Source organism: Anguilla anguilla, chromosome 3 (genome assembly GCF_013347855.1).
Source record: "Anguilla anguilla isolate fAngAng1 chromosome 3, fAngAng1.pri, whole genome shotgun sequence".
NCBI lineage: Eukaryota > Metazoa > Chordata > Actinopteri > Anguilliformes > Anguillidae > Anguilla > Anguilla anguilla.
Window position 1 is genome coordinate 22,892,729 of NC_049203.1, and position 23,336 is coordinate 22,916,064.

Below are 23,336 nucleotides of genomic sequence, written 5' to 3' on the forward strand. Positions count from 1 at the left end.
ATCAAACAGAGGTACTGTAATTGAAAGGAAGAGATGTTAATATTAGGATTTTACAATGTTTTTTTCCCAGCTGTATATATGTTATATGTGTATATGTGTATGTACGTGTGTGTATGTCCGCGCCTATGGTTTTGTGTATGTTTGTGTGTGCGTGTGTGTGAGTGTTTGTGTGTGTAAATAAATTGCTGTTATTATGCTGACCCTTCATGACCTGAAAATGGTGCGGTCTTTGTTATATATTAATCCAAATTCATTCTACAAAGATTCTTCACTGTCACCTCTCAACTGACCAACAGACAGCTCAGCACTTCACTTATTTATCCAGGAACACTCTTTTGTAGAGAAGTCCCCTTAACCTCTGCTTAATAGCCCTGGGTAGTATATAAAAATGTTGATGAGGCCTGAAAAATCAGTATTAAAAACATGATAAATCAATTAACAATATACTAATCTACAGTTACTGCCATGGGAAAATATGACTTAGTTCCCCAGTGAGAAAGCGGGGCTCACCAGTCATCAGCATCACCGCTATGGCTGTGCGACAGACCCTGCCTCCCTACTCGCTCTCTACCCCGGAGAAAAGTAGATACAAATCAAGAAGCCAGGGTTGAGAGCTTAATCTGTATTTACTGGCCATCTTTTTCCGAAGCTTATAACTCCGTCATTTCAAAGTGAGCGTGTCTTTTTAAATGTGGGCTGTAATAAGGCACAGCTGTGCTAACACGCAGATGTGCTCGAGCCCCCACTATTGAGTGATTTGTGGAAGCGTGCCAAGTTAGCTGCAGCACCTCCCAGAGTGGGCTCTTGAATCTGGTGGAGCCTCGATGGGCTATCACACGACGTTCGGAGAAGAAAGAATTCTATATATATATATATGCTTCCTGGCATGCAGCCGGATATTAGCATGAAAATGAAATTAGATTGTGATGACACGGCACTCAATTTTAGCTTATTTGTTTTATGTTTCAGGATGTTAGCATTAAAAATATTATACATTAAGGCCAATACTTGTGATATTTCCTATGAGAAAACATTAACGTAGGTGGGAACATAAGTTTTAAAATGTTCTCACACTGTAAAATTCCATCTGCGTTTTTTAAGTTGATAAACCAGTCACGGATTTACTTGTGCACTCAGAACAAGACATTAATCCACAAGGTGTTGAAGTGTACTGATATCTGAGATTAGACGGGCCAAACAATGACTCACTATATCTGTGATCTACTCCTTACTTTATGTGACTCCTTTTACATCTCTCTAAAATACCAACAGTAAATCACCCTCCTCTCCTTCAAGCCGTAATGCTTAAAAACCTGTCATACACAGTTCTTTCACCTGGTTGAAGTACAAAGTCTCTAGGTCATGATGCAAACTGGAAACCTAACCCCAATGAGGTACAGATGGGCCTGGATCTTACATCTTTTTGGTTTTATTGTAGCATGAAAGGTCAAGGCCCTCAACCATGTGATAATGGGTTCGGCCATTTGAAAATTTGAATCTTTCCAGACAGATGCTAGAATAATTATCTCATTCAAATGCCCATATAAAATTCTTATTTAGTGGCAATCGAACCGGCAAATTCCTGTAGAGTACAAACAATTTCAAAAGAAACATCAATTTTTACCAGTATTCATAACTATTCTTCTTTTATATGACTGCACACTCTGGAAGATAGTTATGGGACAGTACTTCACATACATATTTTACCTTGGTCTGGTGGCAACTATAATCTGTGCTAAAATGCATATAAAGTGATACATATGAGAATTGCCTAGGACTTCATATAAGAGCACACATAAGCAGTATTGGTGGTAGACAGAACATGCAATTTTGTGAGGACACAGTGGGTCTCACCTGCTTGGTTTGTTGTTATGGAGACAGCGGCGAACTGACGCTGGGAGGGCACCAGGGCAGAGACTCCGTTCAGTGCCTCGATCTCGAAGGTGTAGTTTGTGTGCGCCAGCAGGTCGGTGACGGTCACCGTGGTGTTGCTGAGCCCAGCGGGGCGGGGCAAGAAACGCACTGCCCCCCTGCAGGCCTCGCACTGCCGCTGCCCCGCCCAGCACCGCTTGCACAGCACGTTAAAGGTCACGTCCTTCCTTCCGCCAGAGTCAGCCGGCCAGCCCCAGTCCAGGATGACCGAGGTCTCGTTGATGACTGAGATTACGTTTCGGGGGGCGGACGGCGGCTCTGTTGAGACAGATTTGAGACACAATTTCAAGGTAAGTATATTACTGTGTGCACACAGAAGATGTGGTGCTTTAAGAAAAAGTAGCACAGATGGCTGCTAAGTGTCTCACCCTTTCAAGGTACTGTATCAAATCTGGACTGTGCCAGCATCAACTGTGGTGTAAAAAATACAACTGGGCATCCCAAATTGAGAGGAAAATTAGAAAAAGTGTAACAAAAGAAGAGAAGCACGTAGAGGTCTGCATCAAGCTCGTTTTAATTTCCTAGTTGAGCATAATGGTGCACTACAAAAACTGGAAGCACTGGTGTCAGTCATTGTTAACAGTTTGTAAACATTTGTAAACTTCCAGGGTTGGCAGTGGACCCATACCCAATTGGACCCGACATTACATAGCTAACAATAAGCCTGATACCTAGCCTGGTCGGGTTCTGGTCAGGAAGTCGACCCCTAGAAGCGTGGGCATAAAACCCAAGGTTCAAAGTTTTTCAAAGTGTGGTTCCGAAAATATCCTCACAGTTTAAACAATACCAAAACAATTTAATGTTCAATATATCAGTACACAAGCACACTCACACATCAAAGATCGCATGGCACTTGCGAGTAGTGTCCTGGACAAATTCCCGCAAGAATGTTTCTATACACTGAGCCGCCTAGTCATCACCCCTACATCTGATTGGCTACTCAACCACTTGCATTCCCTACCCACTTTGATGCCTTAAGTCAACACAGAAGAAAAGTTCTCTGTTGACCTTCAAATAAAAGTTTCAAATAAAACAGAACATACACAGACGATGTAGCAGAGCAGGCAAACTGCTAGAAAAACAAATATGATGCAATATAGACAAAGGTATTAATTCAGTTTACAAGGGATGTTTTTTGTTTTGAATCAGAATAAATTCCCCTCTGTAGGAATGTATTATCAGAGAAGCCTGAGAAAATTCTGTTGGGGGATGGGAACAGTAAAACTCCTTAATTTGACAGACAATGTGATATCTCTCCCCCATCTCACTACTGGGCCCATGTGTTCAGCAGGCTATATCTCATGTGCCCTCTGATGTGTTTTCTCCAAATTCAAGTCTCCAATTATGCATATTGGTCAGTGCTAGCCACCCAAACACAAACAAGAAGCAATTCAGTCCTCCCATACACATTTATGTAATTAAATGTGAAAAAATCTGTCTCAATAACCCAACAGTCCATACATTCCATGCCCATGATAACCAATTTTCTCAATTTTTTAAGGCTGTGATATCTCACAATATTCATTTTAATTGCACACACTTGCTTTTTAAAATAGATCATGAGAAGTCTGAGTTTATTTATATAGTATAACTAAATTATTACCACTTATGTCTCCTTGTTTTGCTGACAGAATGCAGCCTGAAAAATATTTTGCAGTTGACTTTGTATATCATTTTTATGAATTTAGAAACCTTGATAAAATCTCCTTTCATCTCCTTTTACTGAGCTGAAAGAGATTTAGAACATGTTCCACTGGTATGCTGCATCATACCATACTGTAACATAAACCCAACAGGAAGTGATAGGCGAAGCTAACAATACTGCAGGTAACTCAATGTTCCTCATTTGAATCTTTCCTGTATGGTCTGTGCAATGGAAAAAGGGTCTTACGTACGGGTGCAGGCCATAGAGGTGGGGTCTGCCTCAGAGCGGAAGAAGTTCTTCTCACAGCTGCAGTGGGCAGAGCCCTCCTGGAGGGTATAGCTGTGGGGAGGGCACTTTGAGCACCGCAGGTTCCCAGGAGAAGACTTATAGAAGCCAGGCCTGCAGACTGTGAGGCAAGAGAAATAGAAAAAAAAAATAATAATAATAACAATAATAATGATAATAATAATAATAATAATAATAATAACAGCAACAACAGCACAAAAACAATGATGTTTGCATCTGAAATGAAAGTATATAAAATAATCAAGAAGTAGTAAAACAATCAGGATTCTGTATAATGAGGCTATGGACTGAGGCTACATACTTATCACTTATTTATTTATTTTCATAAAAAATATTAATTAAAAATATATTAATGCACTGATTTTGGTTAATGAAATTGCCATGCCCGAAGGGTACACAAAAAGAGATCATTTGGGGGAAAAGCAGGATTACTAGCGCCAGACGGCAGGTGCGTAACTCGCAAACATTTCCACATGCAGCAGCCTAATTCACCGATGGCAGCCCCTGTCCACATACTAAATTTATTCACAAAGAGAATAGCTTCTCAACTCACAAAAAAGCATATGGATGTAACAAACCCAAAACTAGAGCACATTGAAAAAATTGCCTTTTCTACCAAGTTGCATGAATTATGCAAGGATACATCTTAATATTGAACCAACTGAAACAAATACTGAAAATAAAAGTAAGCGTGACCTTAAATGAAAGAAGATAAAAGAGATACAGTTGCAGAACACTTAAAGGGAATTGGAAAGTAGGCAAGTCAGATTGTTTTCCTTTGCCAATGAACTTCATAACTCTTAATCAAAAAGGTGTGGAGCATATGAGTGTCATTCTTGGATGTAGTTTATGTTTACACGTGACAGCAGTTGATGAACTTAAAGCTGCAACAAATGAACTAACAAACTTTCAGTTACGACTTAAGATGGTACACACTAATAGACCCTTTTCATAACTGCCAAGAAGTTCTGGCTCACCTACTTTAGTATACTTTTATGTTTTTCATGGCTTTGCAGATCCTATGCCTGATGCTGATGAAAGAGTGAGTCACATGGTATAAAGTAAATACACAATGTTCTGTTAGACTTAAGGGAAATCAGCTTTAAATTGACCTTTAATCCCCTGGAGTTTCCACAGCAACCAAAGCAGCTGCTCTTATTACAGCATGTGTCAGGAAATCAGATCGAACGCATCATTTCTTCCACAAATTGACCAGCACGATTCTAAATGAGATCATTATTTCAAGTGGCCAAAAAGTTAGCCTTCAAGGCGAGTGTGTCACCTTCTGGAAAGAAAGAACTACCTGAGATCTGGATATTTGTGTCTTTTTTATAAAGATGCCAGAAGTCTGAATGAACAGACTTTGGACTTTATATTTGTTGATATGACCAAGTCTGTTTTCACCAAAGTGGACAGAGGAATAGCAGGTCAATTAATTAAATAAATGACAGCTTATTTATTGTCTGTATCGACTGCTGTTGTTAAATGCTGATGTGAACCATAAGCATAGCCCTCCTTCTACTTCAGGTATCTCAAACTGAGCTGGAGAGCCAGTGTCTGCTGGTTTCCAGGCCACAAAAGCACAAAACCTCAACACACATTGGTATCCTCCAGAACTGTTCTACATCATGCAACTTTAAGCCTGTCAGATGCTCAGATTTGCTCAGATTAGCTTTCCAAAGTATTATATGATAAACAGCTAAGCATATTTCTTAAATGGCCGGCTTGTGAGGAGACACACACCCTGTCCTCTGCAGATAGTGTGAGGTTATTAATTGCACAAGCGGTGTGTGGGAGATACCGACTCCCAAGCTGACAGGGTTAAGGGGTGTTTGTGTGGGGTGCGGTGCTCAGATTGGTGGGAGGGGGTGGGGTGGGGGCTATACAGATGTTGTAACGTGTTGCCTCTGCCTACCATATGGCAAAATTTGCTTCAATATGAATTAATTTCATTTTCACAAGTTTTAAGTGAGGTAGTTTTTCTGTTCTAATATGAACTGCTGGCTTGTTGTGACGACAACAAGGCTAAGGATGCTCCTCTAATTAAAAAATTACAGTATATATTTTTTTCATCCATGACAATTCACCTTACTTAAAACACCGCCATCATTGCGGACATGAATGATCTACAAAGTCAAATACAAAATAAAAAATAATCACCTTACTGCACTAAACCAGCACTTTCAAATCTGTCAAAACCCATAATCCCTACAGAGTCTTGTTCAACAGCCCATGATCAGTCATTATATCCTGTTAAGTCACAACAGGCAGCCACAGCGCTTTGATTAGTGCGCTGCATTGTACCCATTATTCAATAACTGGGGGACTGTAAAAGACAGACGCATTCATTCAACAGACCCTGTTCAGATTAATGGCTTGTGAAACAGAATTATACCCTTTCCCTCAGAGACCACCATTGTTAATGCAGCGGTTGGTTCTCTGAGGAACTAAGCGCTAAGACCTGCCTTGACGACAGCCAATAAAGCCAGTCAGCGAATGCGCGTTTCAGTCTGAAAAAAAAAAACGATAAGCGATTGTGAAACGCAATCTCTACCAGTGACACTAAATGCACAGGTTTGGAAGGTATTTAGGATGCTTGTCTGCTCAGTCGGTGACCCACAGTCGCAAAATGCCTTAATCTGTAATGAAAGTGTCAACAGTTTGTGTTTTTCCTGATTTACAACATGATATGGACACACCGTAATAATTTACTTTGATCCATTTTTGCAGAGCTTCCAGATTGGAAATCCTACCTTATTAAACCTGCCTTTAACAGTGTTCTCTGAATACAGATTTCTGATTCCACAGCATTCTTATATAATTAAAATAGACAGGTCATAATAATAACAACAATAATAATAATAATAATAATGTAGGGTGAAAATATATCACCAGGCTGCCATTTACTGTGACATTTGAGTGGCAGTTAGTTCACTAACAACAAAGTATAACAAATTGAATATTTTAATTTTGAATGCATGATCATTTGCATTCTTTCAAACATGTGCCAACGATTGTACTAGATATTAGACAATTACTGGCCTAACACCTAAGTTACGACTGTACATGTGTACCTGTACAGAGTTAAGAACTGCGACTACTATCATTAGCACTTGCCAAGTGAAGAACTCGTAAACAAGCCTAATTACACCCCAATAAGATCCCCAACATATTCCCTCTGTGACACTTAATGGTGCTACCGCATTCTCAGAATGAACACGTTTGTTATCGAGGGAATGTATATGTACAAACACTGATCCTCCTGCTAATAAAAAACACCACGCTGGTTAGAAAATAAAGACTGGAGCCCTCGATCATAGTTGTCACATATTTTATTGGGTTGGTACTAAGGGACACCGCACAGCGCTGTCACCAGTAAAGAAAGGGAGCAGCTTGTCCATGGCCGTTCTATACACAGACTGCCTCTCAGTCCATCCCATAATGTCAGAGGCACTGTTATTCCCCAGTCCGGGCTCAGATCAAAATGAAACTTCATCCGCTTTCCTGTGGAAGAGACATTTCCAGCACTAGATATGGTATAAAAAACCAGAGATCTCATGACCTTGCTAGAGCGGATCACTGTACACCGGAAATGGACTAGCACTGCAATGGGATGAACTTTTCCGCGATAGTTTGTGTCCCCAAATATGTGTTTCCTCTCCTGCTTCATCACTTGCATTGTCACTTCTCAATTTGCACCTTCCTGACTCTCACAACCGTGCTTCTGCTATTCAAAGCGGCTCCGAAACATTTGGTTAATTGGACTACAGCTCCCACATGCCAGTTCTCCAAAGCGCTGTCCCAAACCTGAGGGATCTTGTTAGGGCTTTTGTAATTAATAAAATGCACTCCTTGTACCCTCCATTTGTCCGCACAAACACCCGCCTCATGGAAGAATGTGATATGAGTGAGGGTTGTAGCTGTTAAACCCTCAGATTTTGATGGAAGAATACATTTACACATAAAAAAGTGTACGGGATATAGTGAGCTCCATAGTTTTTGTGAAAAGATATATTTTTCTTGATTTGGCTCTGTACTCCACAGTTTTAGATATAAAATAAAACAATCCACATGTGGTTAAAGTGCTGATTCACAGCTTCTATTAAAGGGCATTTTTATACAGTTTGGTCTCACCATGTAGAAATTACAGAACTGTTTATAAATAATCCCCACATCTGCATCTATCTGTGTAGCCTCTGTAGTTCTGTTCTTGAAGTCCTTTGCAGACAGTAGTCACTGACACATCCATGTCTTCTCAAAATAGTTCTTCTTAAAAGAGTACTGGAAAAAGTTCTTCTGGACAGATGAGACCATAACTTATTTGTATCAGAGCGATGGAAAGAGCAAAGTGTGGACACCTAAGGGAACTGCCCAAGATCCAAAGATGTAAAGACCCCCTTAATTTGTAAAACATGGTGGTGAGGATGTATGGTTTTGGACTGATGTATGGCTGCCACAGGTAACTCACCAATATCCATTGAGGACGTAACTGAGCAGCAAAATGAAGTCTGAAGTGTACAGAAGCATCTTACCCGCTCAAGGTAAAGAAAATGCTTCTAAACTCATTGGACGGCACTTCATCCTACAGCAAGATAATGATCCCAAAAATTAAACATACTGCTAAAGCAACAAAGGAGTTTTTCAAAGCCAAAAACTGGAAAATTATTGACTGACTAAGCAACTAGCCCCTGATCCAAGCAGAAGCTGAAGATGGCTGCAGTTCAGGCCTGGCAGAGCATCAACAGAGAAGATACTCAGCACCTAGTAATGTCCACGGGTCGCAGACTTCAAGCAGTCATTGCATGCAAAGGATATGCGACAAAGTACAAGACATGAATACTTTCATTTTCATAACATCAATATGTTGCAAACATTATGGTGTCCTGAACTGGAGGGCTATGTATAAAAAAGCACAGTAATTTCTAAATAGTGAATCATATAAAAATACCCCTAAATAAAAGCTGAGAATGTATACTTTTACCACATGTGAATTGTTTGATTACAAATTGTGGAGTACCGAAAAAAAAAAAAAAAAAAATGCTGTCGTCCCAAACATTATGGAGCTCACTGTATAGGCTACATAAAAATGTATTTCACTGCAATCTGCAAAATCTCCAGCGGATGTAGAAACTCATGTATTGTCCTTCAATAAAATGAACTCTGAACCATGTCACCAATACTTCTGCCCAAAATTGGTGTTGTTTCCCATGAAGGCCTTGGTGCTGTAAATTAACTTCTAAAGGCACCCACAATCACAAGAACAAAGTAGACATTAAAACAAATGATCTGGTGTTATACCAATGAGGTCTTGCAATGACATATTTTATTTTATTTCATTTTATTTGTCTTACCATTAAGATATATAATTTTTTTTGGAAGACCCGGACAAGAAGGCAGCTTAATAAATACAGAAAATTAAATAAGAAATGTTCAGATGTTTTCAAAATTTTTGGAAAATAGCAGAGGTCACCCAATGTCTTATTGCTTTACAGTTATAACGTATGCTTCTAAACACGTAAGCTCTGCAGCTATGACAGTGACACAGTGTCTCGATGTTCAGTTGGGCTGTGCTCTCTGCAGTGTATGGCCATTGCCCATCATAGCTGTCTGTACGCAGATTGGCTGTAAACTAGGCCAGAGGGGCAGTTGGGGAGCCGTGCTGGCAGGCAGCTATGCTTGGCAGTACCAGCACCGCTTTTAATGGACACTCAGTGACCCTGTAATCACTAGGCCAAGATGGCCACCCCGGACTCTTTCCCCTTCCTCGATGGAAGTCGTAAAAAATTGTATTTTAATTTTTTTTTTTGCGGAGGGCTTAGGCTCTGACACTCTAAATTCCACAGAACATCTCAATAACCATCCATAATAGCGCAGAAATCAAACAAATGACAAAAAATAAATAAATAAATAAAAATTAAAATGAAGCGTAGCCTTGCAAGAGCTCTAAGCCTATTAGCGGAATTTTTCACAGCCTCTTGGAATGCGGTCGGCTTTGCCCGAGCCGTTCCTCCTCGCTGGTGCCATTGTGCGGAATGTTCTGGTTTCTGGCAGAATTTGCACAATGAGTCCGTGGCACTGGCCACCACTTAATTCCCTATTGTGGCGGGTTTATAGCCCCCTTTTTTTCTCTCCTGGCCGAGTCTCTCTGTTCCGGAGGGAACTGATAGACCACACAGAGTCCTGTGCCAATGATAAATCTGCCCCCTCCACCACCCCTCAGACAAAAGGACAGGGGGGTGGGGGTCAGCCAGGGTTTCGGCGATTGTGCTAGCAGCTGTAATATACGCTGATCGGCAGCCGTGAGCACTGCTGATAACAGGGGTATTATTTTCACAAAGGGACACCAGAAATAAACCCATTCTAATCCATAACACCCGGTACTGGCTATTGTGCTAAGGGAAACGGCTCAGCTGTGATAACTCTACCCAGCATGCAACAAAGGGAGGCATCCTCATGTGATTTAATTACTGTTTCTCTCCATACGGTCATGTGGGACCAACGGCCAGTGGTGGCTGGGGGGATATTTCCCATGCCATTGATTTTAAGGACCGCAATGATGACGACGGTGACAATAACAATGATGATGCTTGTGCTGATGTTGATTATTATGATGAAGATGCTAATGGAGATAATAATAATAATAATAATCATTATAATAATAATAATCATAATAATAATAATAAATAAACTGAGCAGCATCACAATGTGTTGTGCGAGCAGAGTCATGATGCAAATATCAATGGGATTACCAAGTTATATCATATTATGAGAAATTGTTATGGAAATAAAAAGCATTTATGTGAAAAAGCCAAGCCCTCGTAAAAGTTAACTGGCTTGTCATTTGCCCATGTTTTATTGTCACATTGTTTCTTTCATGAGACAAGTCAAAATATACTTTATTGCAATGTTCACATTAATTAAGCTCAGGATTCATAAGAATAGTTTTAAGTGTCATTCACAATATATGAATATGTATATGTATGTTATAGGCCTTGAGATAAATGTTTTCTTTTTGAGGACACATAATAATAACACCTAATCTCTCGATAATGCTAATAATAATAATAATAATAAAAACATTTTTGGCCCAAATGGTTTTTGTGTGTAATGATTCTAGATACTATATGTTTCTGATGACCTGCTGGTTTCTGTGAGATTGTCCTTTAAAGCAAGAAAATACACTTTGAGTAACACTTCAGCTTGCGCAGCAATCTTATGTAACATTTACGGAGGTTGTACATATACATAATACCTATAGTGCATGTAATCTCAGACCGAAGAAGTACTGGTAATACACACATATAAACAGTTACATGTGATAAAAAAGAATAAAATTGATGAATTGATGTGTTCATTTTTACAGTCTCTGTAAATATAATGCCTCTGTACAAGCAGTTTGGAGTTAACTTATCTTCTCACGTAATACCACAAACTTGCCAAAGCACCATACCAGCATTATAAAGCCAGGTGAGGTCATCTGAAACTTCAATAAGGATCGAAAATATCCTTCATTACACAAAAACACTCTGGGTCAATCGAAAACATACACAAAAATGGAAACACTAAAAATACTCCAGAAAATGCATGACCCCATTAACCCCAAGCGTGCGTCTACACAGTCACGCGTGTGTAAAAGCACGAGTCGCTCACATTCGCCCAGCGACGCCCGTGCTGTGCAGCGCATGCGAGAGGACCTCTCTCGGCTCCGGGTAAACGCGCTCGGCCGCGGACGGCCGCTCCGCCCCCGCCTGTACCCTTCGGCAGCTTCGGTGACCGCGGAAACGGCGGAGCACGTGCGCTCCGCCCCCCCCGTTCAAACGCGCCAAAAATAGGTCAAACAGAAGAATCCGCTGAGACAACAGCCCTGGAAGGGCAACGTCCCACTTCCCTTCACGAGTCCTTGGCTCCACCGACTCACCAGGGAGCCCGCCATGCTTCATCAGCCGGTTTAATATTCACATCACGGAACAACACATCGGCATGTGTCCGTTACAGAAATAGCACAGAAACTGTGTTCTTTTTTTAATAGATCGCTTTGCGAACAAGACCCGGTTTTATGACATGACATTATTCATTTGTTTTGCAGATGCTCTCATCCAGGAAACGTGCAATGCGCAATCCCTTTGGACAGCTGGGTTTTAACTGGAGTGAATCGACCCAGAGGCCACGCCGACAGCATCCCATGTGGGAAAATGGTTCACATCATCCAGCTCTTGATCCTCATGGTTTTCGCCATTCTTTCAGATAAATTGTTAAACCGAGCTCTGACTCACTGTTGCCATTAAAGTGCCAAAAGAGCTAAAGTATGGTGAGAATGAATGATGTGCATCGCCTAGTTTGGTGTTCCACATCGATTTTGGTTAAGGGGAGTTACCCCCAATTCACCTCAAAAGTGCTTTTAGATCAAGAGTGAAAGGTGATACATATGTAATTAATTGTCATTAACACTTATCCATGGTCTGATTGACTGCCAGATCCAGGATCACTTTTACCACAGATGTAATTTATTTACAAACCTGGAGTCATTTACATTTAGTCCTTTAGCACTCTCTAATCTAGAGTTACTTAAAGTGCATTCAGAAAGGCTCGGCATAAAGCAGAGAACAGGATAAGTTACCACACAGTAACAAGTCCAATGTTAATTCAACTTTAACAGTGTTGATTCAACACTTAACAGATAACATTTGGTCCCACATTCCAATGAATAGGACTCATAACTACAGAATAAGATGTAATGTCAACCCAGACGAAATGCTCAGAGTCTGGCGTTTGTTCAGTCCACAGTAGAAGACGGACAGTGACTTCTACGATAGTTGTGGAGTCCACAAATAGGTCTCCCTGTTGACACTGGGCTCCATGGGGTGCCCACATATTTGTTAAGTTTAGGCTGCCAGCCGCCCACATTAATTTCATTCGTGGGGCCACAGGGACAGGTTAGAGGACGACTCCAGTTGACACCATTTCAATCAGGCCAAGGGGCGGCCGGCACCTCGGAGCCACACACACCCATAAATCAGGGGGCTGGAGCACAGAGGCATTTAAAGGGTGTCAGAGCCGGACAGACCCTTGGAATGCTTTAACTCTTTATATGCCAGTAACAATCCTGAAGACCCCTGTCAATCCTATGAATGAAAGGATTTTAAAAAAATTATTAAATGTAACATTTATGAAGGTAGATGTTTCTTTTTTAATGGGCAGTGATCCGCAGGAATTTTACTGGAGTCTAAGGGGTTAAAGTGTGTCCAATGAAGTATCTGAAGCCAGGGAAGACAAGCCAGTGCAGGTGATTCCTAGGAAACGAGGACAAGTATGCTCATTGCCCATACATTAGGAGTCTCCAATTACCTTGTCACATACAGCTGCTCGAACCCTCCCATCTGTCCCACTGTCCCCTATCGCCTTTCTCATGGGAAAAATACTTCTCAGTTATTTATTTATTTATTATTTTTTCGAATGGCCACATTGTATACATTTCGAGACAACCAAATAGTATTATAGTGCGAAACATCTTTTTTCAGCTGATCTCATGCATGAATAAAGCAAATCATTTGGTACTATGTGTCTTGCAAAACAAAATAATACTGATGATGACTGCTCTTTGATTTGCCAAGATGAAAATATTTTGAGTATTTGGGGGAGGGGAAGATGGAATCTCTCCTTATGGATCCCTGACAGGGTTGTAAAGATTGTCATGCAAAAAAATGCTTTCAATTCTCCAACATCACCAAGAACAGTCATCAGATCTGGGAGATACCCATCAGTGGATGACACAGAATGTGGTGGAATATTCTTTAGAGCATTCCTGGTCTGATCCTACCCCTGTGGTTAATTTCTCACAAATACTTGGAGGGTTGCAGTTTCTCCTGTTTTTTGGTGCATTTCAGCACTTACATGCTTAACTTATGCCAGTGACTAGCTAGCTTCGGTGGCCTAGCTAGCTAGCTAGCTTCAGCGGCCTAAACTGACTGCTGTTCGAAAGTAAACCACAAAAAAAGTTTTTACCCACAATATGCACGGCATCGCAGTCCAAGCCTTTCCACTTAACTACATGCTAACAAAGTTCTAATCATTCCAGACCACGTCTACATTTGTCTATAATGCTGAATCATCTAGAATCAAGGGTGTCAACTTTTTCCACTGACTGCATTTCCATTGACTATCATTACAAGATCTGCTTTGATTACACATTATATGTTGGTTGCCTCTAGACTATTGTAGATACATGGCTTAAGAAAATACACAATGTCCACTGAGAACATTGACTCCTGACAGCTTATTGGCTGTCCACTTCTTGTAGTATTCTCTTGGTGTTTCTGTGCCGATGACATGACCACCCACACAAATGCAAACACAGCACAACTGTACGCTACAAACAGTATAGAAACACTGCTGAAAGGCTTTTAACCCCGTTAGCCATTTCCTGTGTTCTCCATTTGAGCTCACCTTGCATGCCAGCTTGTAAAGTCATTTATATTCAATCCTGCTCAATATTACACTGAAATGATTAATTAACCAATGAATGAGTAAAAGAAATTATCAAGAACATTGGCTGTGCACTAATGAGCAAGAGCATCAATACTGCCGCCATCAATACGCTGTCCTGTATCCTTCTCATGTGGGATTTCAACTAAACAAAAATTGACCTTTTTTCCAAAGGAAGGCAAAAAAGAATCCTGATTCATTACTGCATGTTATTCTAAGTGGTGGCATGAAGTTTATCTCCTGTTGTTCCCATCCCCCCTCCCTGTTGAGTTTCACTGTTAATTGTATTGATGGATCTTTTAAAAAACATGAGATGAGATGAGATTTACTGCACACCAGACAGTGAAAAATAAGTCCCCCCCTCCACTCACACAATGCAGCCCCCTTTCTCAGGGCTGTGATCAATTTGCACAGAAACAAGGCCTGTCAGAGCCTGTCCTGCTGGACAGCCAGTAGAAAATCTGGCAGCAGCCCCTTTAACAGTCCCCAGGACCTCAGAAAGTCCCCAATGTCCCTGCATGTCACCATAGCCTGTCACACAAACACTAATCCATACCCACACACACTTTTAATTTAAAGCACACGTGCGCACACTCACACACACACGCACACACTGTATTGTGGCTTCAATGTGAGACTGCGGGCCTAAGGGTAATGGTTTTGTACCCTTGGTGAGACAATGCCGTCGTACGGTGCAAAGTGCGCGACCTCAATCTATGTGGGTAAATAGAAGGAATGATGTGTTAATTTAGAAGCACAAACATATAAACTCACCCTCTGACACACTGCTGATGCCAGATTACAGAGGTCCATGCTCAAAGGCCAATTTTAACTGGCACCCACAACACACGTCCATTTTAACAACAAACATTTGAAAATCAATGAATCCTTAAAGATACATGAGAGCATTACAAAATGTGAACATTTCAAATGCATAGAGCTCCATCTTCCTATCGTCCATGATTCCAGCCACATAAAACCAGTAGACACAAGCTGAGTGAAGCTCTGCACCGAACAATGCTGCAGGCCTATCCTCAAAGAGGGATTTCTGACTGTAGTACACTAAAACACCACGCTGAATTGGCATACCGCTGATGGATTGTCTGTGAGGAGACCGAGGTACAAACAATGGGATTACAGTTGCTCTTTCCGGAAGATGAATGTTGCGAGGAAATCACAGGACTGGAGGAATTTCACCCCCGCTGTGTGATCACATGGTATTCCGCTCTACGCCCCCCCTCACTGCTCCCCGGCAAACCCTGCTACTACTGTACGTGCAGGCCAGTGAAGTCGACGAGGTCCCTGGCCCTGGAAACTGCCGATCAACAGCAGCCTGCCTGCCTGTACCAGGCCCAGAAAGTTAAACCTGGATAAATTGTGACTTAGAGGTGTGTTACAGGAATGTCTGGGACACAACGTTATGGTTGAGTGGCAAGGTTGTACAAGTACTATCTGAGTGGTGGTGGTGGTGGTGGTGGTGGTGGTGGGGGGGTGGGGGGGTGGTTCAGAAGAATTGACAAAATCTCAGAGATCTATCTTTTCACAAGATTATAATGAAACAGTCATGTTCCAGGATGGCCAACCCTTTCCAGGAGGCATTACCTGGTTTGTGGGAGTGCAGGAGCTGATGGTTAAACCCAGGAGAATCTCAGAAGTTCCAGGAAACTTTGACAGTATGCAGGCTTCAGCTCCCTTGTGGCTGACAAAGTAATCCTCTCACAACAGCTCAGCTGAAGTAACCGGGGTAGTTCTACTGCGGGCTTCAAACTGTAGGCCATGCCTGCTTCTCTGCATACTGAGAGATAGTATGCTAAGCTAAACATCAAGGTCTATGAAGAGAGCTTAATTTTCCTGAAAGAATTTAAATGAAGAATTCTAGATGCAATACTGGAAGTGTGTAATTGTTCTCGCCTGTTGGTTTTTATTGTGTGTCACTGATTTATTGTCTGTAATTGCATTTCAATTTTTTGTATTTACTCAGCTGCCTCTTGGCCAGGTCTTCCTTAGAAAAAAGATGTTGTATCTCAATGGGACTTCCTGGTTAAATAGAAGTTACATTTTTTTTTTAAAGTTCACCAAAGGGAACTAATTGTGCACTTCTTGTGTCTCTGAATGCCACTAAATGGACATCTTCAGTGACATGCGACCGTTTCTGCAGTCAAAGATCAATGCAGTGGGATGCATCATTTGCTAATCATATTTGAATCGGCAATTTTGAAATAAGACACCCATTCTGAAGGAGGCCCTTCTGATAAAACCTTTGGGGTCTCTGAGTCATCTTAGGTGTTAATTATGCAAAATGATGTCTTGCTACCAATTAATTATAAATAGAACTGCACAGTGAAATCATAATTACCTCAATTACAATTATGATTCTTACACCTGGAGATGATTTTTTAAAGCTTATCTCAAAAACATAAATTGTCAAAGTGCTTTGGGATTATGAATTAATTTATTAGTAGATGTTAACCCAGAGGTCATTCCCTCCCATAAGGCAAGACCTATTGCCTTTTCCATCTAAAACAGAAATTAATAGTTGAAAAAGGACAGTGAATGTGACAGAGCTGATTATTGAAATGATCTATGACTTTCATGGAATTCAAACAATTGCATATGCAAATAGGCACTGGCATAATTGTGAAACCATATTTAATGTTCTGAAATTGTAATTTACATTTTATTCTTGCTTTAATAACCCCAGACCTGTCATTAGGGCTTTAATTATACCCGCTTATCAGGTCTATCAAGTCGTACAGTTATCTGAACAGTAAGTAGATGCAAATGGTGCTTCCTCCACCTTGTTCTTTCGATTTAAATGTAAATCAGTACATTCATTTCTGTACCCTCTTTAGGTATGGCAAGCAGTCAATTAAACTGTTATGAAACTAAGGGGCCATTTTGTTCTATTGAAACAAGAAGCAAATCAAATCCCAGATCAGTAGCAATAATGCCTGACTGTGTTAAATGGATCCATATATACTCAGACCTAGAAGAATCATGACAATACAACATGTCCTTACTAATATTATCCACCATATAAATGTCACAGTTGATTGATCTCACTGTGTGCTTGACAGGGTAAAACATGAACATTCCATTTATTAACAGTATTATTGCTGCTCTGTGGTTTTGGTAACCATGGTTTATCATTTATAATTCAATAGCCATTTAATCTCCATACAACACAGCTGGCAAGATACAAGATAGCAAGATACAAATAATGAGCACTTTCCTACAATTCAAAAATGTGAACTGGACAAACTAAAATTTGAAACACTGGCATCTACAATGTTCAAACATATTTTTAATAAGCATACCACGCACAGGATTGTTATTTTAATTGCATTTATATTACATTTAGGTATTTTGTTGACACTCCTTTCCAAAATGTATTTGATAAATGCAAACAAAATGTTTAGGCAATGAAGAGCTAATGGCAAGTCACTGGGTCACAACTTACAGTACAGAAGCCATCAATACTTAGCAACTACATAAACCTACAAATCAAGTTAAGTGCCATAGTAGATAAGAGGGAGATTGTTGTGCTTCAAGTAACACATGGGCTTGAGGATATAGTTTTAGACCAAGCATAGATGAGCAAAAATGTAAGTTAAATGTGTTTCCAACCTGCAGTGGACGATAGACAGTGACTCCTATCCTGAATTTAGTGGGGAGCTAATTCTACTACCAGGAGGCCAGAGTAGAGAAATTGTGAATGGGAGGGTGGATATTTAAGGGAAGGCAGTAAGGTGACCAGCGGAAGTGGAGCGCAGTGGTCTAGCAGGAGTGTAAGGTTGGGTGATATATTGCAGGTAAGTTGTCACTGTTCCACTTCCAGCACCATAGGCTAGGACTAAAGATTTGTATTTCATTCAGGCAACCTCTGGTAGCCAGTGGAGGGAGATGAGGAGAGGTGTGACATGATTATAGTTAAGAAAAGCAATAGCATTCTTTATGAGCTGCAGAGGTCTGATGGCCAGCTCAGTAGCAGCCCTATTTTGCAGATGCTATCCAGAAAAGAAAAAAAAAAACTGGTAGCACTGATTGATTGTTGGAATATCCTCAGAAGAACACATCTTGCAGTCCAGGACTACACAAAGATTCTTGGCAGTTTAGGATGTGGCCACTGTTGTGTTTCCAAGGGTGACCGACAGATCCTCAAGGGGGGAGAATGCAGCTGGTAGGCAGAGCTCCTCAGTTTTGGCTTCAGTTTGAGATGTAGACTGATCATCCAACTTGAAATGTCATTGAGACAAGCTTTGATACGTGTGGCAATATGTTCCTCTGTGGGCGTAAAAGAAAGAAACAGCTGTGTGCTGTCAGCATAGCAATGGTAGGGGAAGCCATGGGAGGATACAAAAGAGATTTTGTTTAAAGAAAACAGGAGAGGTCCAAGCATGGATCCTTGGGGGACTCCTGTGGTAAGGTGCTTGACCTTTGAGATAAACTCATGCTAGATCACCTCATGGAAGCCGAATTGCAGAAATGAATGATACAAAATCCAGACCAGAGGACTGCAGAAGCGGAAAGGGGATGGGGTCAAGCAGGGAGGTACTGGGATGCTTGCAATTTAAGAGCTGCATGAGATCGGCAATGGAAACTGTTGAAAATGCGGAGAGGTTCCCAGCCAGAGCAGTGACTGTGTGGTCATGGGGATGTGCCGGCATTGAGGAGAAAGTAGAGGATATATTATGTGGGTGGTTTGTAGCAGCTTCGGTTTTGGTTTGAAAGGGAAAAAAGACAGCACAGGGAAATGCGGAGGAGACACTGTTGATTAGCCAGGTTAGTGGGCAGCTTTGTACGTATTTAAAGAATAGAGCCTCAGTTTTATTTGTGCTCACTGTGGTCAGAATGGAAGAACTGCCTACACTCCTAGAAATGAGGATTTCCAAACGGGGGGGGGGGGACATGGGGGAAACAAAAAACAAGATATTCATTGGTTTCTTATGTAAAAAGAGGTTCAACAAGGCGAGGCTCCCCCTCTGTAACACGCAACAGCTACTCACAAATCTATAGAGATCTCTACAAAATGTATATTTCTAGAATATCAATATAATAGAACATAAATTCACATGTAAAATACTGTATCTATAATTGGAGAGGTCTAAAATCTGTAAGATATTCATCTACCAAGATCATGAATCATCCTGAAATCAAACTTGTGTTTAAATTTAGTTTGTCTTACCTGAGTAAAATACATAATTGTTTGACTTTTCGTGGCATTTAAAAAATGGAAAAAGGAGAACATCTGAAAGTGTTTCACTTGTGTAACCTTGATATATTATTCTTAGGGAATTCCCCATATGGCATTTTGGTCGACTGAACAAGTCACCTTTCCCAACGTGGTAAGCAGAGTTATAGAGACACTTCCCTCAGAGTTTACCTTTCTAAAAGGTCACTGTGTTTTCGCAAAAGACTTTCCTGACCTTCAAAGACAGACTGTATTGACCCCTCTGAGCGCCACTTGAATCTCAGCTCTGCCATGCAACTTGCACTTATGTTGGTTTTGTCCAAACATACATGACAATCTGATGCACTGATCTTTTATCTAGACCAAGAAACAAGGACATGCTACGGCACCGCTACTTTTCTCCCAAAACATGCACAAGGAATTTCAGGCTTCCTCATAGAGAATGGGCTCTTCTACACAGTTCACACCAACTGTAATGTCCCCTGGCTCTACCGCATCTACCAGTGTGTTAACACACATCTTGTACGTTACAATGTTGGCCTCCGTGCACCTATGGTCTGAAAAATTCAATTCTGTAACATAACAACATTAATTTCATTAATTAAAATTCTCAAATAAAATTCACAGCAGGAATTGAAAATTGTCAATTTTCCTGAATTAGCAGAATTGAAATTATGGATTTGACTCCTACTCTGGAATTATTATAGACAGGAATTAGGAACAAAAGTGCTTTTGATAATTTGTGGGCACTCAGTTATCTATAGCTCTGTCATGGTTGAGGTATTAAAAATTCCCTGACTTTTGCTTGGATTTATTATTTGAGCATAAATGAATAATGTTTTTTTTTTTTTTTTGGGAAAGAACAAAAAGTAACAGACAATTAACTCCAGGGGATGTACTCTCCTGCATGGAGCAAGCACGCAAATAGAGAAAGGCCCTCGTGAGACAGATTTGTAAAACATTTGCGCACGACAAGCGGTCTCTGATCCTGCTGTTTATCCAGCTGGTGGAGACTAATAGCCCCCATCACTTCTGAGCCCAAGCCTGCCTGGACTCCTCTGGCTGCTGACATTCTTCACTGCGCTCAGAAAGCCTTCCCTTCTCTGACAGTGGAAGACGTCTGACGAACCGCACCGCGCCGCCCGGAGACACGTCCTCTCCGGAGTGTCATCGTTGTCCTCTGGAGTTTGGCTCTCCCTTCCCTTTATGCCAGTTTATCAGATCCCTTTGTGACAGGTAACATGCTTTTTTGGGCCATTTCCAAAGAGGTTGTCATATGTTTTGAAGGGCTGAAGCCTGGAATATTTTCACTTAATGCCAAAAGCAGTCAGCAAAACAACTTCAGTACATTAAACGTGCAGCTAACCCCACAATTACGCCACGGGATGACTTCTTTTGATATAATTTTGGTTTGGGTAAAACATTTGTCACACCCTATAAAATATTACAAGTTACATGCATGTCTGTTAGACACATTCTGAACTGTGAAAAAAGGACATCATAATAAACATTCTTTGGTTTCCAGAGTATATGGTTGCAATCTCTCCCACTAGTGTTGTAGCCTTTTGAAAACACTGCATATCCTGGCAAGCGGCCTTCATATCCTGTGCACCAACTATTCTTTCTTTAGGCTTATACTTTGTAGCAATGAATAGGATACCTGCATATCTGTATAAAGATTGAGACCTAGCAAGGAGCCAACTATCAGATGACCGCAGTCAGCTGTTGTTCCACCAGACCTTTACAAATCAACCCTACAGTGGTCGCTAGGAGTGTGACCATCTATGCACTGTAATGCTCTCTTTGCGGTTGATCCTCATCAGGACTGCCTCGCTTCAACTGTCCATTGGTACACTACTATAGTGTCGATTTGCTAGTGGGCCACTGTATGCTTGATATCAGGGAAGCATGTGATTCTTGGACACATAGATTCTCAAATCTCAAAACAAAAGCCTGGTGAGACAGTCATGCAATCAATAAATGTGGACAAATTAATAAGCCAGCAGGGAGATCGGATTTTGTTTCCTCAAAGCAGTAATTCGACTAATTGTAAAACAGACACGATTGTCATGATTGTCTGAGATGCTTTAACACATTCCAGGAGCTACAGTGGCTTACACAAAACAAGGAAACTGCAATATTTCACCTGACAGCTTCTGACTGAAAACATTTGACAGTAGTGAGTTTCACAGCCGTCATTCAGCATCCAACCAATGAGAAGAAGTGAACTTAAAATAGCAGCGGTAAATACTTAATCTGGCACCTTCTCTGGTCTATAATAACAATATGGCTGGAGTGCATCAGTATAATCATCCAGCAAGACAAATCCTAATTAAGATGTGATAGGCTTCATGCCAATGACATTAATGAAGATGAGAGGCAAAAGCAGGAATCTACCACATGCTTCAAAGAAAAACGACCAAGCTCAAAGGCACCCATCTGAAGGGCTGGGACGTGAAAGAGTGGAGGTGGAGCCACAGGCATAGAACCTTCTAGAGCCTTCTTTCATATTATTTCAACACATTCTGTGTTTCTAAGTGAAAAAAATATAAGGATGGAACAGGGAAAGAATTTGAATTGTGATCTCTCAACAGTTCATAATTTTAATGTAACATTTAAATCACAGCATGATTTTATTGAACCACAAACATGAATACACCAAACCATGAATGTGCATGGATGATAAAACAGCTTGTAAATATGCTTGTGGCAAACACAAGTCTAGTCAAGATGATAATTTAAAAAACTGCTAACAAAGGTTTATGTTCTTCACCAGGCATACTGTAACCATCCACTTTTCTACTGCTTCTGAGGATTTCATTTCAGATGAATTCATAGAGATGGGCAGGTAAAATAAGGCAGTGTGCCACTCTATTGCCCACAACTGTCATCCCTCACCACCACACCATTACACTGCACTGCTTCTATCCCACCACTAGGGGGCCTTCAGCTCTAGCATCACGAGTGCGTGCTAACACAAATGGGGAGTTGCATTCCTCGGCATGTGGTTACGGTCTTTGAAGCGAGGGACACTGGGTTTACAGAGATCTGAAAATGTTCTATCACCTCCCTTGTCCTTTCCCACATTCTAGAAGGTGAGACAATAATACTGCGGTTGGAAAATCAAATAGGCAATGGGGTGTGTAGGAACCCTTGAAATGCTCTTGGACGGCAGCCTCTCTGGGATCGGAAACATTTTTCCTTGGCTTAGTTTTGTTTCCTTTGCATAGTTTTCAACGCAGAAATTAATTTCCTAGTCAATCGGTCCAGAATGTCATCCTCAATAACACTCAGCATTTGAAATCACACACTGTTATTTTGAAGACACATTCCCACAGGAATGTTCACAGTGAAACACAATTACTGCATTGGGGTTTATTTGATTTTAATTGGTGTTATTTAATATATGTGTGTACATATTTACACATAGCCAACATACAGAATTTTAATTAGGTCTGTGGCAGTTACAAACAAACTGGGTTTGTCTGAAAACTTCACATCACAGAAGCATTACTCTCTTGGCTATCTTATTACTGAAACTCCTACATCTTCAGAAGACGTGCCCAACATTGCATCTAGAGGTGACAAAAGCATTTGAACCTCCTGAATCTAGCCTGTGCTAATATTTGAAATTTAAGCGAAGGACGTTCACAGAGAAATAATTGAAGTAAACTGTATAATTGGAACAGATTCACAAATGTGACTAAATTGGCCGACGGAAAAGGGAAAGCTCTGGAATTTCATGAAGAATACAGGGTTGAGAATCTCCCAGAAAAACAT

General features: G+C 40.8%; 1 protein-coding gene across 3 annotated transcripts in view; it reads right to left on the bottom strand.

The window, feature by feature from the left end:
• Positions 1-23,336, bottom strand: part of LOC118223851 (ephrin type-A receptor 3-like) — a 79,684-nt gene that overhangs the window by 32,765 nt on the left and 23,583 nt on the right. For all 3 annotated transcript variants that reach the window (XM_035410857.1, XM_035410856.1, XM_035410858.1), the window contains exons 4-5: positions 3,828-3,983; positions 1,855-2,190 (exon numbers count right to left, since the gene is read on the bottom strand). In XM_035410857.1, coding sequence (XP_035266748.1) covers positions 1,855-2,190; positions 3,828-3,983 — 492 coding nt within the window. The remainder of the gene's footprint in view (positions 1-1,854; positions 2,191-3,827; positions 3,984-23,336) is intronic.